Source organism: Apodemus sylvaticus, chromosome 23 (assembly GCF_947179515.1).
Source record: "Apodemus sylvaticus chromosome 23, mApoSyl1.1, whole genome shotgun sequence".
Classification (NCBI taxonomy): domain Eukaryota; kingdom Metazoa; phylum Chordata; class Mammalia; order Rodentia; family Muridae; genus Apodemus; species Apodemus sylvaticus.
This window is the reverse complement of record NC_067494.1, coordinates 20,593,485-20,613,689: the sequence shown is the minus strand read 5'-3', so window position 1 is coordinate 20,613,689 and position 20,205 is coordinate 20,593,485. Positions and strand designations below refer to the sequence as shown.

Genomic DNA, 20,205 nt, shown 5'->3' with positions numbered 1-20,205 from the left:
ACCCATGAGATTCTGATGCAAAGAACACCACAGAGCATACTTGAAAAAAAAAAAAAATCTTTGCAGCTTCCAAGGCTGGCCACTAGTGGTAAGCACTAGTGAAGATGTCAGGTTATTGCTTCCTGATATTCCAGGAGGGCAAAGTGTAAAGATTAGACATTAGTGTCCCATAGCCACAGTGAGCAGTGAGGTTTATGTATGCCAGCGGTGATGTCACCGATGCCAAGTGCTGCTCAAGGGACATGGTCTTGAACAAAAATTGAATCTTGAGTCTTTCTGAAGAACTAAACTAAGGTATGCTAAGTTTTAAGACAGATATGGTTTAAAATATGAGGCATGAAAAGATATTACACATTTTATAAATCCAGTGTAGAGAACAACTAAGCACAGCTGAAATTTAACAACAAAAGTTGAAGCCCTGGTTTGAAAAGGACCTTGACGTATGAGGGGACAAAGATGCACAAATGACTGGGGGCTCACAGGAAAACACTGAACAAGGTTTCTTGTTTCTGTCTATAAGTAGGAAGGTGCAAATCAAAACCTACAGGATACCAGAAGGAATGCTGCGAGCCTTTGAAGATGTTAAGTAGTTCTGATCATTTTAGTGCACGAAATAACTTCATACGTGATGAGTATTTTATCAAAATGCCATCTCTTGCCATCTGGTATCAGTGTCACGCATAGTTAAAGTTCTATGATTTTAGGGCAGTTAAGAGCCCTGGCTGATTTTTCAGAGGACCCATGTGCAAGTCCCAGCACATGGCAGCTCCAGTGCCAGGGCACACTGGGCACTCTTCTGCTCCCGTGTGAACATGTGGGACACAGGCATGCATGTGGGTAAAACGTCAATATACGTTTAGAAAGATTAAAAGCTATTTTTGCAGATTCTGTGGCTGGGGATGCTGCTGGCTTTGTAGAGTACTTACATAGCATGCCTGGAGCCTAGGGTCTGGTGCTACAGCTCTATAATCCCGGTAACTGAGAGGTGAAGGCTAAGGAGTAAATTCAAGGCAATCCTCGGCTACATAGCAAATTTGGAATCAGCCTAAGGTATATGAGACTCTGTCTACAAAAGAAAAAACAAACCAAGCCAAACCAAAGCAAACCAAACACCCAAACAACATCAACAGAAAGAGAGAGAGAGAGAGAGAGAGAGAGAGAGAGAGAGAGAGAGAGAGAGAGAGAGAGAATGACGAAAAGACCCTGTACTTTTATTCTGCTCTTGGATTCTGTCTATAAGTAGCAAGAATCTCTGGAGACAGAGACTTTGAAGCATTTGCTGGCTCTATCATTTTAAAGTGTAATGGCTTAAAACAAATTAGTTGATTCCACTGGCCTATATTTTCTCCTCCAAGAAATAAAGTTAATAACACGCATGGTTGGGGTGCCTCGAGTGTTGTGGGGTCTGCATGAAGTGTCTGGGAAAGTACTTGATAGCATAGCCACTAACTAATGTTGATTTAGGTCATCTCGTTATTATGGTCTGTTCATTGGAGTCTTTGAGAGATGAGGACGCAGTCTGAGCACGGGAGCTGAATCTCAGCAGATGCTCCCAGGCAGAGGCAGCAGAGGGGCTCAGGAACTTAGCTTACTTGTAAGACCTGTCCTTGTGAGTGAACTGACAACTCCCAGACAGAACGTAAGACAAAAAGACAGAACAACATACACACAGACACAGACACACACACACACAGACACACACAGACACACAGACACACACAGACACACACACACACACACACACACACACACACATTGATGTAAAGGAGTCGTCCAAAATAAAGATTATCAGCATACTATGCTTTGTATAAAAAAATTTAACAAACTTTAAAATCTATTTTTGTAGCCAGTATTAATAGATATTTAGTTATAATAAATTGTCCCTTTGACTAATTCTTCCAAGAAATTCTGTTAATATAGTAGCAAACTATTTTGTGTATACTTCAAAGATAATTATATTTGCAACTGAGACCTTATGTTGGCAAGAGATATTTGATTAAAAAAAACGCAGTACACATACAACACATGCACATAGCATACATGGCACATTCACAACACTCACCTGCGCACACAGTACACACAGTACACACACACACACACACACACACACACACACACACTGTACACATGCACCACACACCAGGACTCAAGCAAACACGTACTAACACATACACATTCACACACACACACACACACACACACACACACACACACACACATGTACAATGCACACATGCACCACACACCAGGACTCAAGCAAACACGTACTAACACATACACATTCATACACACATACCAGCACATAAGCAGCACACAAGCACACACACACAGCATGGTACTCACATAACACACATATACAGCACACCAAACATATACACGCAAACACTCACCACAAACATACACATAGTTTGGCAAATCTATTAAGTGCCTCAGGACTTTTGAGAATACATTTTTACACTGTGTGCACAAACCGATGATTTCAACAATCACTCTGCTCTCTAGTAAAGAGACTACAGGAGTGTGTTATATTCTTCCTGACACCCATGGCCCACTTCCTGGATTTTAAAACACTTTAATAACCCATTTATTGGATACCTAGAAGCAAGTGATTATTCTACCAGTAAGAGCATGTGCAAACTGTGTGAGTCAGTGGGGGAAAGTGAGTCTAAGGTTAACTGTTTCTATGGAAATTAGCAGACTCGTCAATGTCAAAGTCAGAACCGGAAGTCAGGCTGTCTGAGCCCAGCCAGTAAATGTTCAGCCTGCTTCCCTCGCCACCTCCTGTCTGCCCTTTCTGTAGGAAGCCTGGGCATAAAGACTACACTTTGAAGGGATAAATAAGGTGATGTGGTGTGACTGGATCACAAGCACTCCCAGAATAAAGGCCTGTTGCCAAACATTTCCCTTCCTTGCCTTAATGTGGTTCTTAGACATCACTAAGTGCCATAGTGCTGGGTGGTCTGGGTGGGAATTTTTTTTTTTTATTTTGTGAGTATGTGTGTGTGTGTGTGTGTGTGTGCATAAACCTAAAGTTGACAATGGTGTCTTCCTTGATCTTTTTTTTTTTCTCATCTTGATCTTTTTCATTCCACATTCTACTTATTTATTGCTGCAGGTTCTCTTACTGAACCCAGGCTTTGACAATTTTTGCTAGTCTAGGTAACTTGTTTGGCCTAGGGAGCCTGTCTCTGACTCCTAAGCGATATGATTCCAGGGAGCTAGCAGGCCTGCCTGGCTTTTTTATGTGAGTCCTGGGAATCTGAACTCTGATTCTCATCCTTGTGTAATAAACATGGTGTCCACCGAGCTATCTCCACCAGCCATGGTATGGGATTTTGTAGCAAGAGTCGCCAAAATTTAACGTATTACTTAATTCAACCTCATAACTGCCCTCTGAAAATTACTTTTAAAAAGAATCTTATTTTACTAGCAAGGAAGTCAGACACTACAGTAGAACCATAGACTAAATTTCAGGTAGTCCACGTCAGATCTGGAACTCGGGCATTAGAGGATGTTTCATTCAAAAAACGGTGTGTGGTAGGAGGGGAGACAATGGAAAGAGGGATGGGGACAGCTCTGTGGATACCAATCGATTGTTGCCTTGCAAACTGGATTCAACCCCTAGAGCCCACATAAAAAAGCAGAGTGTAATGGCTCACACTTGTAACTAATCCTGGTGTGCAGGAGGCAGGTACACGTCTATATTTGGAATTTGCTGGTCAGCCAGCCTAGCTGACTTGATAAGCTCTAGAGGCCGTGAGACATACTGTCTCAAAAAGCAAGCAAGCAAACAAACAAAAAAGTAGATAGTGCCTGAAGAACCGGCAAGGGTTTCCTACATACGTAAACACTTATACACACACATTCGCGCGCGCGTGCGCGCGCGCGCACACACACACACACACACACACACACACACACGATAGAAAGCATTTTTAGTAACTGGTTAATGCATTGCTATCCCCAGGCTGATTCTGAGACCAGACCAATTAATACAGGCATAGCCAACAGGCAATCCCTACCCAAGCATCCTCAGGGCGAGCTGGCCTCGCGTACCTGTCGGCCTGGGTAGAGAGGCTGAGCACCACCTTGGCCGCACTGTTCCCACTCAGACTACCTCCCCGGAAGTCTGAGGTCCGGCCACGGCTACATTCCCGAAGAAGCTCCTGGATGGAGTGTGGCTGGGCCGCAGGGACTGCGTTCAGGGAAGGCCCCTGCTCCAGGCTCTGCTCCAGCGATGAGCTCTTACACTCAAGTTCCGCAAGGAGGCCAGAGCTCCCGGCTGTCTTCTGTGGCTGATGGATGGGCAGGGGGGGCTGGGAGACACCGTCGCTGAAGTGGGTGTGCTCCAGGGTGCCCACATACTCACACACCCTAGAAAGAGGCAAACCGGAAGTGAATACTGTACCCAGCACCGCCGCCTCCTTTCATCCCACAGTGAGGTCTAAGGAAATCTAGCTAGCCCTGGAGTGTGCCTCGGCTTTGCTCTGTGCCTCTTACCATATTTTGCACTCGCTATGTTTGTTACTAGAGACAGAAAATTTGGGTTGAGTCAGCCTTGGCTTGGGTAAGGGATCCCTTAGCTTCTCTCATTCATCACTGCTGGGGAAAAGACAGGCAATAGAGCTCTGTTTACCACTTCTGTGCTGCTTAGGTTACTGCTTTAGTAGACAATTTATTTGAAACATTTCCCCGAGGAATTCCTTCCCCCTCTGTACTATGCTCCGATTAGCTGAGACGCACTACCTTACGAAAGGATCCAAAATGAACACGCATAGTGGACAGGCTCTGTTGACACAGTAGCCGTCTACCCAGCTAAGACGTGTCTGATGCTGATAGCTACATATACCTGTGCCCACGTAGGGAATGGGGTGAAGGGGGCCTCCCCTAGCATGGCAGAAACAGAACAGACATGTGCAACTGCCAACTTCCAAAGGGTTTGTTCCTAATTGAATTTAAGATTAAGACGCTTTCTAAGACGTCTCAGATAGTTGTGGTTGACAGGCATCCTGATAAACTGTTCTGGTGTTCTATAATTAGGAATTGGTTGAATTCACATATATTGCTTGGGTAACCACCTGAATCTCTTCCCTTTGTTTCTCTTCCCTTCCCTTTCTTTTTTTTTTTTTTTTTTAAAGATTTATTTATTTATATTATGTAAGTACACTGTAGCTGTCTTCAGACACCTCAGAAGAGGGCACCCGATCTCATTATGAATGGTTGTGAGCCACCATTGTGGTTGCTGGAATTTGAACTCAGGACCTTCGGAAGAGCAGTCAGTGCTCTTAACCGCTGAGCCATCTCTCTAGCCTCATTCCCTTTGTTTTTTGTTTTGGTTTTTTTTTGTTTTTTTTTTTTTGTTTTTTTTTTTTGTTTTTGTAAGACCAAAGCAAAACATCTGGTTATCAGCTTCTCTATCTCACCCCACATTGCTCCAGGATGCTTTATCCTGGTCCTTTCACGTGTTCTTTTCAAGTTGGTTGGCAGAGGGGGGGGTGCTGATGCTAAGTTCTGGTTCCCTAATTGGTTCTTAACTTTGTCAATAAGGATGGCCGGAAGCCAGTTGCTGGAGGGAAAGTACTTCCGGTTTCTAGGAAGGAAAGGCAGACAGATGCAGGGAAAGAAAGGGGCTTTTCTGCTATACTTTGGAATGAGAAGAAAACGGCAGTCCTGTAAGGCCTCGGGCAGCTAGGGCTTGCAGCCTCCACTATGGGCGGGTGCCAAGGAGGTTGGTGGGGGCTAACTGATACAGGGTAGCTAATAAGTTTAGGGCAGGAGGAAAAATTGATGAGAGCATGGCTTTCTAGGCAGGAGATTCTGTGTGTGCCCAGAAATTGTGCTAGCCCGCAAGTTCTAAAGTAATAAAGCTGTCTGAATGTTTTTTTTTTTTTTTTTTTTTTAATCCGTGGAGCAAAGGTGGGGTAGGAAAAGAGAAGCTGGGTTGGGGATGGTTGTGATCTAGCCCGAGCTACGCTGGGAGGGCTGGGAGCTTGGTCGCAGCTCCAGGGCTACGGCGGTAGTGTGTTTTTAAAACTACACGCACCAGGTTGGTTAATTTTACAACCCTTAGGCATTCTGCATGCGTTTCTCTTAGGAACTCAACTAGCGCTTGGAGCTATGCCTGTTTTAGTGAAGTTGACTTGAACTCTGATCTTGCTGGGTTATCAACTAACTGTTCTCTCTCCAGGGGTGGGTGATCTGCTCGGTTCTGCCCTAATGCCAATGCTTGGGGAGACGTGGTTCTCGACTTGGCCTTAAGCGTTACACTATTGCGTTGTCATCACTTTGTTTTTATTTTACAGGTGCTGACTGGGACTCTCTTCCCTTCCATGTCAAATTTTTAGTAGTGTTTTGCACAGATGTCTTAGGGTGTTCTTAGTTTTCTTTGTCCACTTAAACTAGATGTCTTTAAAGAGGGTGCTGTATAGAATGATGTGTGTTACCCTGCGTCCTTTTAGTAAATAGAAGGGACATTGTACTCATTTAAACTGCATGGTTATGTTCTATCTGCCACTCAAGAAAGCAGCCTTTTCTCCATTGCTCTAATAACGTCTGTCTCTCACAGTGATGCCAACAGATAAATCACAATTCCCTGAGTCCAGTTCTGCCATGCTGTTCTCCGAAACATATGTTCAGCAGTTACTTATCTCCTGTCCTCTTTTCTGTGTCTCACTAGAAATGCATCTAAATGGTGAGCGCTCTGCTGAGATGCTGGCAGACTCTGGAGTCTGTACCCTCTCTGCCACCCCAGGCTTTCCAAGGCAGGGTCCGTGCCATTGGGGGTGGGGAGACCATCATGCACCTGAACACGTGTGGCCAGCAGTCCGGGTTGTGGCTTCCCATCTCCAGGCCTACGCTGAGGATGGCATCCATGCACAAGACGTGGGCCGTGTGCAGCCACACCCCCTGCATCTTCCCCATCTGCTCCAGTTTCTGCTCCACTTTTAGCTTCACTGTGCCAGAAAGACATTTATTAAAATAGCAGTCTGAGTCAGGGAGACAGAAAGGGAGAGAGAAATGAAAGAGTGTGTTCTCCTCATGCAAGAGCAAAAAGGGAAATGGTAGACTTCACTGGCTGCAAGCACCTCTTCAGCAGGTCTTCATCGTCCACATGCAAAGTCATGGTCAGACAGGACCCCATTCGCTGGTGACCCCTGCTCTGTGGCTCTAGGGTCAGAAGGATCCTGAGCTCTGAGCTAGGCACAGTCCCTTCCAGCCCACCCGTGGGTCTAGGTGAGACATAACACCGCTGCCTTCATGGCTTCATGTGCTAACTCCAGCCAAACCATCTGCTTCCTCGTCCTTCCCTGTGCACCCAAATTTATAACTATCAATAAATTCTTGGCAGTATGCAAGTAAGTCTCTCTGAGATTAATATTACTTATGCCTTTCTGGTGTGATCGTCTAAAAAACTACGTTCATGTATCTTGAGCACAAGGATGACTTCTTTTCAAGTGAAAGTTAGGATGTCATTTTATCCCTGGAATCCACACTTGTATCTGTAAGCCATAAATAATGCTTTATTGAAATAGAGTGGTGATTGTTAGGATTCTGTCTAAGCTCCACCTCACAGTTACCTGGCAACAGCCAGGTAGGCCTGGCCTACTATAAAAGGGGATGCTCCGTCTCTCCTCCCTCTCTTGCATCTCTTATTCTCACACTCTCCTACCCTCTGTCTTGCCCCCTCTTGGGCTCTCCTCCCCTTTCCCCTCTCTCTACGTGGTCATGGCCGCCTCTACTTCTCTACTCTCTCCCTCTCTTTGCCTTTCTCTGCCTCTACTACCCCCTTAACTCCCATCCCATGCCCTGAATAAACTCTATTCTATACTATACCTGTGTGTGTGGGGGTGTGTATCTGGTCCCTCACTGGGAAGGGATGCCTGGGCATGGGCCCACTGAGGCACCCCTCCCCCCACCGTATATATTCTTGTACCTCTTTCTCTTTTTAGGATCACAACACTGATAACTGAGGAAGAATGCAAAAATTGATTTAGCACATCCCTCACGCCAAGTCCCAATACAAGGCCAAATGGCAGGCAGTGCCACCCTTAAAGAAAGCATTCCAGTTATCAGATTTGGTGGCTGATAATTCCGAGCTAAGAAACAGAGAAAATTATCTTTAAGTGACTCAGCCAGTTTCATGACATAATGAGAAGGTTTTTTTTTTTTTTTAAATTTATTTTATTTTATTTTTTTTAGGAAAACACTATTTTCCTCATGAATATAAGACTTGATTTTATTTTGTATTTGTTTATGCTTAGAACATTTTTAGTTTTGTATGAGAAGTATGTTGTGTTTTAGGAACTGTAATTGTAAAAATTAAATTTTTATGCATATGAGTGTTTTATTTGTATGTATGTATGGTTCTAACATCAGAAATGGATGTTAGAACCATACAGATGGGTGTGAGCCACCACGTAGGAGCTGAAAATATAACTTGGGTCTTCTGGAAGAGCAGCTAGTGTTCTTAACAGGTGATCTAGCTCTCTAGCTACAAGAACTCTTTTAAGATTAATTTTATTTATTCATTTATTATTATTTATGTATGAGTGTATAGTGTGTGTATGAATGTATGCACACACATATGTGTAGGCATGCATACCTGTGCATGTGCAGAGACCTGAGTTAGGGTATTGTATCCCTGAGAACTAGGGTAGAAGGAAGACTTTTGTGTTGTACCTGGCTTGTAATTTTGGAGATCTGAGTATTGTAGTCCTTATTATTGAATAGCAAGCACTCTTAACTGCTGAACCATCTCCCTAGACCCTTTGATTTATATTTTTGAGTAAGTTCTTGCTGTGCAACTCGAGCTGGCTTCAGATTTGTGGCCCTCTCACCTCGAACTCCTAAGTTCTGGCATATAGATATACACCACTACGAGTGGCTAAATATGCATGTTTGTGTGTAGTTGGTAGGTATACAATACTTAAGTAAGCTTTGATTCCTTTTTTCCCCTTCCCCCAGATCTATAAGAACTATTTTGCTTGTTAACAGGTTCCTAACTATTACTCAAGTTGTTGGAACAGTGACCCAAATTGCTTGTCTTTGCTAAGAGTACACATTCTAGCTTTTATACATATCCACAGATAGCATCAGTATAATTTGGACCTGCTTATATTTCTCCTTCAGCCTGCTGGCTGCCTTGCATCTTCCATTGCTGTTCTGAAGACATTTTCTTTCCTTGTGTCTAGAAGATCATCAGCTACACTGAGCCTTTCTTGTGCCCACAAAACTCAGATTTTTCTGAGTGAAGTTTTTGGGGGCCCCTTTTATAGATTCTGTTGGAGTTTTACCCTCAGAACATTGGCCAGCTTGCCAGTCCTACTGTAATCAGAGGGTTATCTAATGTGCACCAGCAGCCTATGATGACCCGGGTGGAGACTCTGTGGGGGGGGGGGGGGCGGGGGGGGGGCTGGCACTCTTGTTAGCAGCCAGCTGTACTTTACTTGTCACTAGTTGTCAGTCTGACTCTCTTGTGAGGAGGAGACACCATCTACACTAGGTAAGTCCCCTCACCTAAAACAGACTCAAGCCTGTGTCCCAGAGGGGTTCCTGACTATAGCAGTTGTCCACTGTGAATCACACACAGAATGGGGTCCAGTTGCTAGTGGTATCACCCGGGAGATCCTGGCCTGCAGTGTTACCTTGTGCGAGGGCATCACTGGGCTCTTGGGCTTCCCTTTCTTCTTTCTCTTCCTGGACGCAGGAAGCAGCTGCCATTTGGGCAAGAGCTGAGGCACAGTTAGCAGCAACCCCTTCAGAGAGACAAACAGCTACCCATTAATTGTGTTCTCCAGATACATACCAGGAGAACCCCTTCTAAAAAAGATGCTTTGCCTGGTGAGTTCTGAAGAGACCCTTCCTCAGGCAGAGTCAGGGATCCCCACATGTCCGCTTCCCCTAGCCTTGAGCGGGCTAAATTAGACCTTGTTTAACACAGTCCCCCTAGCCCACCTAGGGTGGGGTCTATTGTTCTGCCACATCCTCAGCTTCCAGCAAGAAGCCAACTACCTGCTGAAGAGATCCTGGCAAAGGGGGGATGGGCTTCCCCCCTTTAAATTCAGAGTTAAGCTTTAAACTTTGGCCTTGATCAGAGCTTTGTCTTGGCTTCCTTATTTCTCTCGCCCTTCGTCTGTTCTCTTTCCACCCCAGCTCTCCTTCCAGGAGTGCCCAGTTTGACCAACGCTGATGGACAGCTACGCCCACTGGTACCTAGGGCACAGCTCAGCCTAGCAGCTTTGCGCAGCCCATCAAGGCTCATGCAGATGGCATCTCGCTCTTTCTGGTTCTGTTCCTTGATGCCCTCGGCTCCAAGGATGAAGGCCAGCCCCTTGGAGCTTCCCGCCATCCGGCCAGTCAAGGGGGTTGACAGAGTATCAATCAGGTTCTTCCAGCAGCCAACCAAAATATAACGGGCAAACGCCACCCCTACAAGAAAGAGGGGGTGTCAGTCACCTTTCAGAGACAGAAAGAATGACAAAGAAGGGTCTGAGGTTCTCCAGGCACGCAATTCGGAGCTACATGTAATTCTACAATGGGAAATACAACGTATGAGATTGTGTTAGGTCAGGTTCCACGCAGTGATCATAAATAATGAATGTGACATCGCTGTCTCAGCTGGGCAATTTCATTAGCTACCTTCACCCCAAGACAAAGTCATAATTTCTTGAAGCCACCATTAACAGTTCGATTTCTGGTAGCATGTAATGTGTGCACATTTTACACTCACAGGTGAAGGTCTTACCTGCTACCATGGAGTCATCAAGTCTCCGGCTCTGGGTGAAAGGTGACTCCACTGAAGCCGACGCCATCAACTGGCCACCAATGGCACTGCTCTCCAGGCCATCGATGTCTGCCAATTATAAGAGCAAAGCCGTCCCTAAAGTCTTCCCTTTTGGTAGACCAATAAAAAAATAAAAACAGTAGCCACCATAATATTTATGTCTTTTCAACAAAAATCCATTCTATTTATTACACATGAGCCAGAGAGCCACTTTTTCTGAGAGAATTATAAATGCTGCTTTGTTCCCTCAGTCTGTTGTTATTATTTTTTGCATTGTCAAAGCATTCTTTTATATGCTGTCACATGCTTTGTATTTGAAAAAATTAGGGTAAACTCTGCCTTTGCTGTTGTCATAAAATCTACTCACTCAAGATGTTTTCATCTTTGGATCCTGGATTCATTCAGAATTATGGCATTATCACCAATAATACTCATAGAGTAGTATACATGTGCACATGCATGTACACACACACACACACACACTTTAAAGAGGTCTCACTGTATGAAACAGCCTGGTTTCAGACTTGCTTGTCTCTGCATCTGTTTCTTATGTTCTGGACCAAAAAGAATATATACAACCATGCCAAATTAATCTTTTTCTTTCAGAGCTGTTTCACCAGAACTGAGACGAATAAACCTCTTTGGTCAGATAATTTTCATTCTAATTACAAATGCACTTATGATACTTTACAACTTTCAAAACTTGTTTCAAAACTTGTTTTACTTTTTTTTTTTTTGTTTTTTGTTTTTGCTTTTTTTTTCTTTGATTGTCACCAACTACTCACATCAGGAAGGGATGGTATTATTTTATCATTTTTCAGGATGAAATTCAGTATTTGAAGCAGAAAAAGGTATAATTTCTGAGTGTCTGGGTTAAGATCTAAGCGTAAAGTAGATAAACTGCCCATGTCCATAGAGATCTGATTTTGCAGAAACCTGGTATTTAAGATCCTCAAATGAATTCCAAGGCACTTACACACTCTCAGCAGTACTCTCTACCCTAATGAAGGGAGTTTGTAGAAACATATGGAAACCAAGCATTGATTAAACTAAATGAATGTCTTTCACATATATAAATGAATATTTACTGTACGTTTGTACATGTTCATATATGTGCACGTATATGTGCACATATGTGTGGAGGCTGGAAATTGTTGTTATCTGTCTTTTTCTTCATCATCTTTTTAAAGACAGGTTTTCCAACTGAAACTGGAGCTCTTTGATTCACGTAGATTGGCTGTCAGAAAATGCCAGGAATTCTCTGTACCAAGGTTGTAGATACCTATTACTACGCCTGGTTTTTATGTAGGTGTTAGGGATCAAACATAGATCCTCAAGATGATTGAGCCTTCTCTTTGAAACCCATGCATGGCTATTTTTCCAGTGGTATAAAGAGAACCATGATCAATAAAACACAAACTGGTCACTTGTCTCATGTTCCTGATCCTTAAGATGTGGAACCTACACTTGGTTTCACCAGTTCCATCTTGACTCTAGAAGAAAGATTCCAGATTCAAGAGCGTTCCAGGACAGCACTCTCCAGGAAGAGGCCTCATTAATATCTCTCTACTTGGTTTCCAATTAGCACCTTACTTTCAAATTCCTGGTTGCTGGTTTCCACCTGCTAGTTATGTACTCTGTCATCTTTATGAAAGCCTTGCTGTCAGCCATACATAACATTATCTACTTTTAATCAACAGATACAACCTTTCAGCTACACTACCCAGCTTTATTACCACCCTGACCCTGTGTAGTAAGCAGTTGATAAGCTTTGAGATGCAGGAGACACTACTTCTAGTATAGGAACATGCCCCATGTATCCCATGAGCTACAGTCATGAGAGGACAATTCAGATTGTAAATCAATCAATTCAACTATAAATCGATCTGGGAACCCAGAACCAGTAAAATCCAAAATAAAACAACAAAAATCAGCCTTGAAGATTTAACTTATCCCCTGAACATATCAAAGTTTTGAACATTATTGGTAAGGCCTGAAAAACCAGAAAGGTCTGCTTTTGCCAAAAAATCACCCTGCCTTGACAATACATACTATTTTCTATATGTTCATTTTAAATTTCTAGCAGTTAAAAAGGCTATTAATTTTTTTGACACTATAGAGAAGGATACTGGGAAAGCCAGTATTCGGCATTATTTTAATTCTGGTACAGACAGGAAAAGAATACTGACAGGAAATGGGACAGAGGCCAAGTAGAAAGCCCACAGCTTTGCATTATCAATGGGCAAATCCCAGGAGCACTAAACAATGTGGGATCTCTATTAGCATGTGGGAGCTTCCAGGAATCACTCTGGGCCTGTGTCCAAAAACCACACATCCATCAATGAGCCTACAGCATGACTCCAACACTGAGGGTGCTAAGTTAGCCCCACCCAATGGTGAGAGTGAGCACACCAGGCTGCCTGTGACAAAAGGAAAGAGCAAATGCTTGGGAGGTGTTTTCATGATGCCTTCCAGGAACTGTTACTCAAAGCGTGTTCAAGCACTGTGGCATTTCTAGAAGGGCCCAGAACGTCAGCTTCCCCCAGCTACTGAGAACTCCATGGCCTTGGCATTACCCACTGACCGGTGAGCATGGTGATGAGGGGCAGGCTGTTGTCCTCGGGGCTGCCCCAGTAGCCAGCCTCTCCCAGCATGTTTCTGTCCAGCACCTGATGGTACAGTTCCTCGATCCAGGCCTGGGAGAAGACCATTAGCACACCGCTGGTCTGCACCTGTTTCATGAACTCTTTCTGCAGAGAGGCCATGGAAGGGGACCAAATGCACACGCTTGTGAATAAACAGCCTCCCATACTGCTCCCCCTTCCCATCCTAACTGAATCAGAGCTTTTGATTGGGGCTGAGAATAAAGGGGTGGGGGGAAGCTGGGATACAGCCCAAGCCCCACACAGGTGTTTTATTTGTGACATCATCTAACAAACATCCCATGAAAGGACCAGGATGCCACACTTTACATTCTTGCTTTTGGTTGGTGGGAAGGGTTATCATCTGCATGCCTACCTTCCATAGTTTCTTCTTCTTGCTGTCCCAATAGCAGCAGGGATAGAATAAGCTCTGGAAGGAGTATATGCACCCAAGGGAGACTTGACCTACACTCTTACATTGTCATCAAGGAACACTGGAAATTTATATTTCATTCAAGAAAGAAGTGAACATCGATTCCTTTCTGCAATTCATGCTTTAGACTCCCAAACTGACATCAAGGAAGTGGCTTGTTAAGCTAAGGGAACCAACCACCATCTTTACTACACACCTTACAAAAGTCATTAAAGACACAAATGATCACTGTGTGAATTTCACATTCATCCTCTCCTCCCTCCAAACCTGCCCAGGCATGGGTACTGCAGGGTAGTGGGGCACAGAGCACACTGGCCAGTTTCTCCCTAGATACCTGACACTTGGCTGCACAGTGACAGCCGACATCATCGCTTGTCCCGGGGATAACCCATGCCAGAACTCATGCTCACCATCATGCCTGGTGGCACGGTTGGTCGCTTCCGGTAGTAGTCACCGTGGGAGAGCTTCAGGTTGAGCAGCAGGGCGCAGTGTGCTGCTGTGTACAAGCTGTCTGCATTCATCAGCATCTGGAAACTCAGGCTACTGCCTCCATCAAAGCCAGGAGAGTGCATCATGCCTACGGGAAGAAGTGAAGGTATCCGTGGTGCTGCCACGGTGTGCTGGAACTTGCATCTGGAGAGCCAGGATAGAGTCCAGCAATAGAAACTCCACTGTGCAGAACACTTCTGTACAATGCTGACTACCAGCCAGGATGCTCACAGGACCAGATGCATTTTGCAGCATATCAGGAAGGGCATGTTCTGGAGCTGATTTTTCTACAACTGGATCTCGAGCTGTTCATTAGCAGCAATGACTTGGGGAAAGCAAGCCCTTTGAGCCCTCTATCACTTTCTTATGGGTCAGATTTTCCAGACGCTTTCCATGACAACATAAAACCATTCAGTCTCACCCCCGCTCGCCTCTCGTTCTCAACTTGTTTGCTATTTCTTCCCACCTCTATCTATGCCTGCCTTGGGGCCTCTGTGTCATCTTTGCCATTTCCTAGCATTGTCTCCTCGACCTCTGATGATTTACTCTCCAGTCAGCCTCTCTGAGAGAGACCTTCCCTTTCAGTTCCATAGCTTCCATAGCTTCCTCTCCCTGTATGCATTGCTTTGATGCCACTTATTCCACTCAGCCTTACGCTGATAGTTTACATAGGTGTGGGCATGAATATGTGTGCAGACATGCACGTGTGTGTGTGTGTGTGTGTGTGTGTGTGTGTGTGTGTGTGCCAGGGACTGAAGCCAGGCTTTCACGCACACCAGGTTGATGCTCTGCTTGTTAAGGACACCTTTACTTCTTGGTGTCCTTTTTGAGACAGGCCTCGTCACATTGCTCAAGATGGCGTCATGCCTAGTCTTGCTGCGTCAGCCTCTCAGGCACTGAGATTATAGGCGTCAGCCACTGTAGCAACCTGTGCATTTGTTTTTGGTCTGCTATCAGCATTCTAACGCAAGATCTGAGAGAGGGTGTGGCTACTGTTCCGTTTGTTAGAGACCCTCAGTGCCTAAAATGGTGCCTGTCACAGAGAAGGTTCTTAAAAGTTGTTTGAAGCAGGAGTGAAAATCCACATGGCTATTATCAGAATCAACTGCAGTCATTTGTGTAAGGCAGCACTTAAGACAAGACATGAAACTGTGGAGCCAGGAGCGGTGTCACATGCCTGCATCTCAGCAATCTGGCGGCTGGGATAGGAATCTAGGTCAGGTGGGGTTTCACAGTGAATCTGAGGCAACTGTGGGCTATAGAAAGATCTTGTTCAAGTGATAAAAGTAAAAGTAAATACTTACAAGCTGAGCATGGACATGCAAACCTTTAAGGCCAGCACTCAGGAGGCAGAGGCAGGAGGATCTCTGTGAGTTCATTCAAGGCCAGCATACTCTGCAAAGCAAGTTGCAGCCTAGCCAGGATTACACAGTGAGACACTGTCTCAAAATAACAACCCCAAAAACAAAAAGCAAAGATAAAAAAGCTAAACACAAAATGACTGTAAGAGTTAGCCATTTCACTCTGCATCATATGCTGTGAAGAACTGAAGGCAGCGTTTGAATGTGTTCTTGATCATCAGTGCTAATTGCAGGATTATTCACAATAGCCAAAAGGCAAAAACAATCACATGTTTAGCAAGGAATGAGTGGGTAATGAACTGCGGGGACACATAAAATGACATATTATTCAGCGCTGTAATGCAGACGAACCTGAGAACATTCTGCAACATAGAATAAATGAGACGAAAATGATAAATATGTAGAATCTGCTGGTGTGCACTGCCTAGAAGGGCACATTCACAGAGGTAGTGCATTAACTGGGAAATGGAGAAGAAATCATGTCTAGTCAGGATGAAGAGTTCTAGAAATGGTGCTGAGGGCTACATAATGCAATAAATACAATGTGTGCTACTAAATTGCACACGTAAGATGATTAAAAGGTATCAGTTTTAGTGGCATATGTTTATTTCTAGAAAAATTAAAAGAAATAATGACATAATATGTCAAAAACCATGTAAGGGCTGGAGAGAACCTGCCGCACAAGTTTGAGGATGAGAGCTCAGGATAATTATGTCAAAAACCCCACAATTGTTATTGTCTTGTTCCCAAGTATTGTTCCCTAAAACACTACATACGATGATATTTCACACTGAGTAGAATTTTCATTTGAACAGCCCTTTGGATGTTCTCAGGTTGCCGGGAAAGCCAGCCAACACGGGAGTTCAGCATGCATGGTCCAATCGCAGGTCAGTCCCAGAGTGCCCGCGCTGTGCCTGAGCTTTGAGAGAGCCCTCGGGTGACAGCCCATCATCACAAACGTATACAATGTTAATCACATCCGCTTCTGCAAACACTGGGAGACTAAGTTTCTGGATGTGGGGAAAACAGTTCATCCTAAATACACGTGTGAAAATAGCATGGGCTCATGGACTCTTCAAATCATGTCTCAGAGAACTTCTTCCTCAAAGATGCCCCTCATCTGAAATATAAAAAATGTTTCACAATAACTGAGAAATGCAAATCCGCAACCACAATGTTTATTCCTAACTGTGAAGCTTAATATGCTAGTGAAAAAGATAGGGACGCCCAAAAAAGCTCTCAAGTTTGGAAAGAACGGGAGTATCACTAGCTTACATAAGTACGAATGTCATCTAGGTATATCCTCCTTAGGTCACCCACGGCGAGGGATAGCCTGTTTGCAGAGTGCTGTCAGAACTCTGCAGCTCTTCCAGACCATACTGAGAGCACTTTGTGATCATGCACACAAGACCTATTATTTTATTCTTGCCATGTCCTCTCCAACTCCTCAATAACTTCCTCTTTAATAACTATTATTGCACACACACACACACAGTCTAACAAGTCAATTTCTCATTTTTATTTTTAATTAATATAACATATATGCATGTCCATGTGTGTAAAGTGAATGTATGTATGTATGTATAAATACATATGTGTGTGAATCCATGATTGTATGAGTATGCACGTATGTGTGTTTATGTGGTGTTTTTGTTTGTTTGTTTGTTTTGGATTTGGTTTTTTCGAGACAGGGTTTCTCTGTATAGCCCTGGCTGTCCTGGAACTCACTCTATATACCAGGCTGGGCTCAAACTCAGAAATCCGCCTGCCTCTGCCTCCCAGAGTACTGGGATCACAGGCGTGTGCCACCACTGCCCGGCCTGTGTTTATGTGGTGTTATGTGCTCTCTGCTTGCTGTGTGTGGTGTCTGTGTGGTGGTGGGGTATTTGTATGGTGTGTATGTATGTGTGTGTGTGTGTGTGTGTGTGTGTGTGAGTGAGAGGGGGGGAGATGAAGAGAGAGAGATAGATAGAGAGAGAGATGGGGGAAGATATCTGGTGTCCTGTTCTATCTACTCTGCTGTGTGTCTTAAGACATGGTCTCTCACTAGACCCAGAGCTAGATCAGTAAGCCCCAGTGACCCTCCTACTTCCCTTTCTTTTCCTGTCCTTGGGGTTACAGGTGGCTATGCTGAAGATTTGAACTCAGGTCCTCACTTTCCTCACTGCCATCTCCCCAGCTCATAGGGGAGTTAAAAACCAAAAGTCAAGTTTTAAACAGCGGGATCTGATAGCTGTGTTCTTGGTGAGGATGTGTACACAGTTTCTCAGCCCTGACGGCTTATGGGAACCCTAAGCACTAGAGGTGTCTGTGGGTTTGGCCGTAATTCTCCAAAGGGGGTGTGTATCCTAAAATCAATTTCTTTCAGTGATGAAGCAGGGAGTGGCATTCAGAGTTTGATATTTAACCAATAAAATAAAAATGTACATTCAAGTTTATGTAAAAGGAGAAAATCTGTAAGCGGCCCGATCTCAGACACCAGCATCACACGGCTGTTTTACCACAGCTACTTCTTTTGGTTGGGCATGTGTTCTCTGAAAGTGGGCACATACTCAGATGCTGAATCTGCTGGCACGGAAAGCCACGCCCTTGTCAGAGATGCAACAAAGCCCAAAGACACAGTTGTAGATCTGCTTATGTTTGAAATAATTTGTTGGACTTGTTAATCGTGTCTGCCAGCAGTGACCTGCTATCTATGTGCAGGTTAATTTTTACAATCACAAACAACCGGCAAACTTGAGTCTAAGATAACATGAAGACTATTCTGTATACTTAAAGAAAGGAACCATTTTCCTGCTATACCAGATATATTCTCTGGTGATATCAGTCAAAACAACACCAGCAACAATAAAACATACACCGCACTTCATAAAATACTGTCTATCATGTACAACCAATTTCTTCTCATACACTATCTTGTTTGATTCTGCCCGAATGTTTTTAACAAGAAGTTCCTTGAGGCATTGATCAATTTGCCCACAGTTATACAGATAGAAACTGGCTTTCTGTACTATGCCTTGCTGCTACTGTGAGCTGATTTTATGCACACAGCCTCTCTGGTAGGCACTCCATGGTAGGTTCTATGCATTTTTTTTTACTGACTGGCCTTGTTGATGTATTATCCATTCCGCAGCAATAAACCAAGGGAAGTCTGACTGTTTGCATATTCTAGCCACGGTGCTTATATTTTCCAGGTTTCGGTAACTACGGTCCATCTTTCCAGCTGTAATAAAGATGTTCTTTAATTTCTCAGACCAGGAGGATGGATCATCTTCTTGACTGGTTTCAAGTAAACGATACAAAATTATCACAAAAGAACTCTAAAAGTGCTTCCTATGTTGAGATAAGGTCACATTTCTGACTGGCAACCAGATGTGCTCCTCCCCAGTTACCTGGCAACAACCAGGTAGGCCTGGCTCTCTATAAGAGGGGCTGCTTGGCCCCTCCTCTCTCTCTCACTCTCTTACTCTTACTTCTCTCCCTTGCCTCTTGCCCTCTTGGGCTCTTCTCTCCCCCACTTCTCCGCGTGGTCATGGCCAGTCTCTACTTCTCCTTCTCCTTCTCCCTCTCCCCCCCTCTGCCTTTCTCTGCCTCTACCACCCTCTTAACTCCCCTCCCCATACCCTGAATAAACGCTATTCTATACCACTGTGTGGCTGGTCCCTCAGGGAGAAGGGATGCCTTGGCATGGTCCCACCGAGACATCCCTCCCTCCACACCTCACCACACCCCATAGAACATATTCTTATACCTCTTTCTCTTTTTTTATAATCACAACAATTTTTCTTAAAAGGATCAGTGTTAAATACTTGATGTAAAACATTTAATGGTATTATAGAGCTCAGCAGACTTAGAAAAAATCTTCTAAGTTTCAATGACACCCTTCCCAGCAACACCCCCTTTCCGGTGTTCATGGTAATATAATTACTGATAATTCAGGACCATATACTTTGTACCGCAAGATGATGTTTCTGGACATCTCATTCTTTTTAATGACTGCAGTGAGCACTGTATTCTTGCACTGCTGTTTATATAAGTGATGCTTGACTGATACCCATGTATGCTATTATAGTTGTAAAAGAGCTTACATGATGAGACGATCTTTAGCAGTTCTGCTGCCAGGTGTGTCTGTGTAATACCTTCCTAAAAGAAGAACACACATGGTGCAGATATTTTGCACATAGTTGTGGCTGGTGAGTACACACGTGGAGGGCACACTCAATGTTGGCCCTGTTCCTCTGTTGCCCTCTATGTGTGGCTATGAGGCCACTCATCAACACAGAGGGCATTTTGTCCTGAGACCAGTATGTATAGTGTCTTCAGCAATAGGGTCATCTAGACACAGGTGATTTAGAACACCCTTTAAAGCAGCCATATTTATCTCCAAGGAGGGACCCTTGTGACCTTATTCTGTTGTCTCCCCTCCTGGCTGGATGTGAAGGCTGTATATGCAGCTTGGCCAGTGAGGCCTCCGTAGTTGAGGAAAACTTTAGTATG

At 44.2% G+C, this 20,205-nt stretch overlaps 1 protein-coding gene across 1 annotated transcript in view; it reads right to left on the bottom strand.

The window, feature by feature from the left end:
- Positions 1–20,205, bottom strand: part of Arfgef3 (ARFGEF family member 3) — a 152,208-nt gene that overhangs the window by 32,971 nt on the left and 99,032 nt on the right. Inside the window, exons 13-19 of the mRNA XM_052170033.1 lie at positions 14,269–14,435; positions 13,368–13,533; positions 10,745–10,852; positions 10,213–10,428; positions 9,645–9,755; positions 6,803–6,953; positions 4,057–4,374 (exon numbers count right to left, since the gene is read on the bottom strand). Of these exons, the coding sequence (XP_052025993.1) occupies positions 4,057–4,374; positions 6,803–6,953; positions 9,645–9,755; positions 10,213–10,428; positions 10,745–10,852; positions 13,368–13,533; positions 14,269–14,435 (1,237 nt within the window). The remainder of the gene's footprint in view (positions 1–4,056; positions 4,375–6,802; positions 6,954–9,644; positions 9,756–10,212; positions 10,429–10,744; positions 10,853–13,367; positions 13,534–14,268; positions 14,436–20,205) is intronic.